Genomic DNA, 3780 nt, shown 5'->3' with positions numbered 1-3780 from the left:
TTGAATAAAATTGTAAATATAAATTTAATATTCCAATAAATTAAAAATACCATGTATATTTAATATTTTAACCATAAGTTGGCGCCATTGGCATCACTATAATTCTGTAGATAGACTACGTCGACATTCGTCAGCAGGACACACACAAAAGAATTGATTCTCACGTGCCAAGTCTGATGTCGGCTACGGTCAAATGCCGGTGCCCATCTGATACGTGTAAGCCTGATGTTTCGAATCCACAGAAGAGTTTGAAACTTTGACCACAATTCACAAGGAGCCTCGTTACCGGCTATAGCCGGTGGCCACCGCTAACTCATCGCCAGCTTCAGCTTCATGAGATCAATCAAAGACTATTCAAAGCTTCAAGCTTGCTCTCAAATTCTCAACCCTCTCTCTGAAAGCCTCCTCTCAATAATAAAACCAAAAGCCTGAGACCTTCACCAGAGCTCTATTTCAGAGCCATCTCCGTGTCTCTTCTTCTTCGATTTCCATGTCTGATGAGGCCAGAGATCTCTACCACCTTGACCCATTTTACGACTATCACCGCAACGTCGGCAGAAGCGGCTTTCCCTTCTCAGCTGATCACCCTTCCATGTATAATCAATCGGGTCATGGGCTAGGAGACTCATCAGCTAACGATCTACCTGGGTTTGGTCCTTCCTACATGAGCTTCACTGAGTGTTTACATGGCGCAATGGATTACAGTACACTGTCGAGAGCTTTCGACTTCTCTTGTTCTTCACCGGATGTGCTTTACCCTGTGGATGATGCCGGTCAGAAGGGAGCTGGTACGGGAGAGTCAGTTGGGACCGGTGACATTCCGGCGACACCCAATTCATCTGTCTCCTCGTCGTCCTCGGAGTCAGCAGGAGAAGGCGAAGATTCCGGGAAGAGTAAGAAAGATCGGCAGCCGAAAGGGTCTGAAGATGCAGTGGACAAATCTAAGAAAGTGTAGGTTTTGTTCTCTTTTTTGGATTCCTGGTAAAGGTTTTATATCACCACCAGAAGGTTCTTCGTGGGCTTTGAGTACCCTCTGGTAGATGGTCTTCTCCCAAATGTGAACTGCTGAGGATTCTCAAGCTTACGTGAACCACTGAAATATCTTTCTTTTTCGATTTTTTTATTGTCTCCAGATGAAAATTATTCACTATCTCCTAAAAACAGTAGGAACTAAAAACGATCTTCATATTTGTTTATGATCTGTTCTAGAGATCTCTCGAAATGACAGTGTTGAATGCAATAACAATTGATCAAACACGCTATGAAGACCCTAATTGATCATCTGGGTCGGATTATTTATCATGGAATTGAAACTCGATCTAGATGTGGTGTTCTTCGCTTCTTAATAGATGAGTCGTGCTTGAATTTGACCTTTTTTGGTTAAACCATCAGGAACAAGCCCAAGAAGAAAGGAGAGAAACGGCAAAGGGAGCCAAGGTTTGCTTTCATGACTAAGAGCGAAGTTGATCATCTTGAGGATGGATACAGATGGAGAAAATATGGGCAGAAGGCAGTAAAGAACAGCCCTTATCCAAGGTTTGTTTCTTCAACTGATCAACTCTCTGTAGATAAACCCACACAGAATTAACAGAAAAAACTCTTAATTTTTTTCCCTTTTGGGTGTTATCTAAGATAATTAGATTTGAACTCTTAATCTAGAAAACTGTAAATTATGGGACCTGGTTGATGATTTGATTGAAATGTCTGCAAGTCTGCAACTTCAGAGACATTAACGTTGTGTGACTCAACTTACAGTAGTTTCTTAATTTGATCGAAGTTTTAGATTAACCCAGAGAGTTTTCAAGTTTTCTTATTAATCTTTTCACTATCATTGAAGCAGAAGCTACTACAGGTGCACTAGCCAGAAGTGCTCGGTGAAGAAACGTGTGGAGAGATCAGTCCAAGATCCATCGATCGTGATCACTACATATGAAGGTCAGCATACCCATCAGTGCCCAGCAACACTTCGAGGACACAACACTAGTAGTACTGGAATGATGACTCCTTCCATGTTAGCAGTGCCTCCATCAGCTGGGTCAATGTTCCCACAAGAACTACTGGTTCAGTTGCCTTCGACAAATAACCAGGGAGGCACAGGCTCCATCTTCCAACAAAACCTAACTCATCATCATATTCCTCATATTCAGCAGCTCCAACTTCCCGACTATGGCCTTTTACAAGACATAGTTCCCTCATTCATCCATAGACAGCAACCATGAAACAACTTCCACTTTGTCAGTTCATCTCTCTCTCTCTATCTATCTATCTATCTCTCATATATTGTGTTCTATTTTGTTTTTTCACATATTTTGTACACTGAGTTAGTATTGGACAGATGAAACAATGCCCGTATGGTATGCATGGAGAATCAGATTCATCTTATTGGAGTACAGAATAAAATTAATGTACTTATTTTTACAAAACCACTTGAATTATTCTTCTGTCAGAAAAGTGAATGGCATTGTTTGTGTATGAAAGAAATGCAGTCCGATCAGACTGTAAATGTAGGAAAGGAGGACTCAAATTGGAGAAGATGGGTCTGTGCTGTGAGAGAGGTTTAAAAAAATAGGGCTTTTGATGAGAAGGTGCATGTTTTTGCTACAACTGCAACTAAGGCTCTATTTGGAAAGAGTACAAATACAAATATCTACTTTGCTACAACTGCAACTAAGGCTCAGTTTGAAAGGAGTACAAATACATACAAATTAAGACAACGGATTAACTGGAGACAAAAACATACACACCCGGCTGAACTATACTTATCACGGTTGAATACACCAGTGTTCACTCTGGGACCCAGCTGTATTGAACACTAGCGTGTTCAACCATGATAGATAGTTCAGCCAGATGTGTATGATTTTGTCTCCAGTTCACCGGGACTGACAAATTAAGACAAAATACAAGGTTTTACGCTCTATATATTTATATTTGTACTCCTTCCAAAATAGAGTCTAAGGCTCTATTTGGAAAGAGTATAAATACAAATATGTACTGTACAAATATATACAAAATACAAGGTTTTATGCTCTACATATTTATATTTGTACTCCTTCCAAACTGAGCCTAATGAGAAATTACTTGCTTGATGGAAGGGGGTGGGATTGCAATCAAGATTGAATTGGGAAGGTAGTTGACTTGGTTAGGGTTATATTAAGATATTGAAGTAGGGCTTATTGGGTGGGTTGGCCGGTTAGGGGGTGGGGTAGTGGGGAGGTTGGGGGTTATTGATAAGAAGAAAGATAATGATGGGCCTTAATTATCTGAAGTGGTGTCAATTAATAGTCTCTTATGTCAAATTTACATGCAAAACTAAGATTTATAATCCACACAAATTTGGTATTACTTCTCCTATCAAAAACTTTATATGTGAATTTTCCATGCTATTAGGAGTTGTGTCTAGCTAAGCCATTTTTAATCCTCCATTTAACTATTAAAGTGCCCGTTGGGATGGCTGAAGCGCAGAGGCTTCTGGATTTCGAAGGTGGGCTTTACACAGACAGTCTATAAGTTATGTTTGGTGAAAAATCCGAAGAGCCCAAGTGCTCATTTGGGAGGATTTTTAGACTTTTATGCAGCGGTTTCTAGCTTTGCAGGGTAAGTCTCATATGGAAAAACTAAGTTGTATATGTTTGGTGAAAAACACGGAAGCCCCGATATGCTTTCATTAATTCAGCCAAGAAAATGACTTTCCGGTGAAGCTAGTTTTAGTAGTTTATTCAAAGCGGATAAGTGAAAGCAGTTCAATCAAAGCTGAAGTCCTCCCAAATGAGCCCCCCAAAT

At 40.2% G+C, this 3780-nt stretch overlaps 1 protein-coding gene across 1 annotated transcript; it reads left to right on the top strand.

The window, feature by feature from the left end:
• The first annotated feature begins 356 nt into the window (after nucleotides 1-356).
• LOC104587692 (WRKY transcription factor 28-like) lies at nucleotides 357-2416 on the top strand. Its single transcript, XM_010245403.2, has 3 exons — nucleotides 357-951; nucleotides 1393-1536; nucleotides 1841-2416. The coding sequence occupies exons 1-3, from the start codon at nucleotides 491-493 to the stop codon at nucleotides 2217-2219; spliced, it is 984 nt and encodes a 327-aa protein (XP_010243705.1). The 5' UTR covers nucleotides 357-490; the 3' UTR covers nucleotides 2220-2416.
• Nucleotides 2417-3780: the final 1364 nt, after the last annotated feature.

This window comes from Nelumbo nucifera, chromosome 3 (genome assembly GCF_055504915.1).
Source record: "Nelumbo nucifera cultivar China Antique chromosome 3, China Antique-T2T, whole genome shotgun sequence".
Taxonomy (NCBI): domain Eukaryota; kingdom Viridiplantae; phylum Streptophyta; class Magnoliopsida; order Proteales; family Nelumbonaceae; genus Nelumbo; species Nelumbo nucifera.
Note: the sequence above shows the minus strand (reverse complement) of the source record. Positions and strands in the feature narration are given on the sequence as shown.

Excerpts from the sequence above, each read along its gene's own strand:
- LOC104587692 (XM_010245403.2), top strand. The coding sequence starts at position 491 with ATGTCTGATGAGGCCAGAGATCTCTACCACCTTGACCCATTTTACGAC. Across the intron at positions 952-1,392 it reads GTGGACAAATCTAAGAAAGT|GAACAAGCCCAAGAAGAAAG; the intron begins GTAGGTTTTGTT and ends TTAAACCATCAG. Across the intron at positions 1,537-1,840 it reads AAGAACAGCCCTTATCCAAG|AAGCTACTACAGGTGCACTA; the intron begins GTTTGTTTCTTC and ends TCATTGAAGCAG.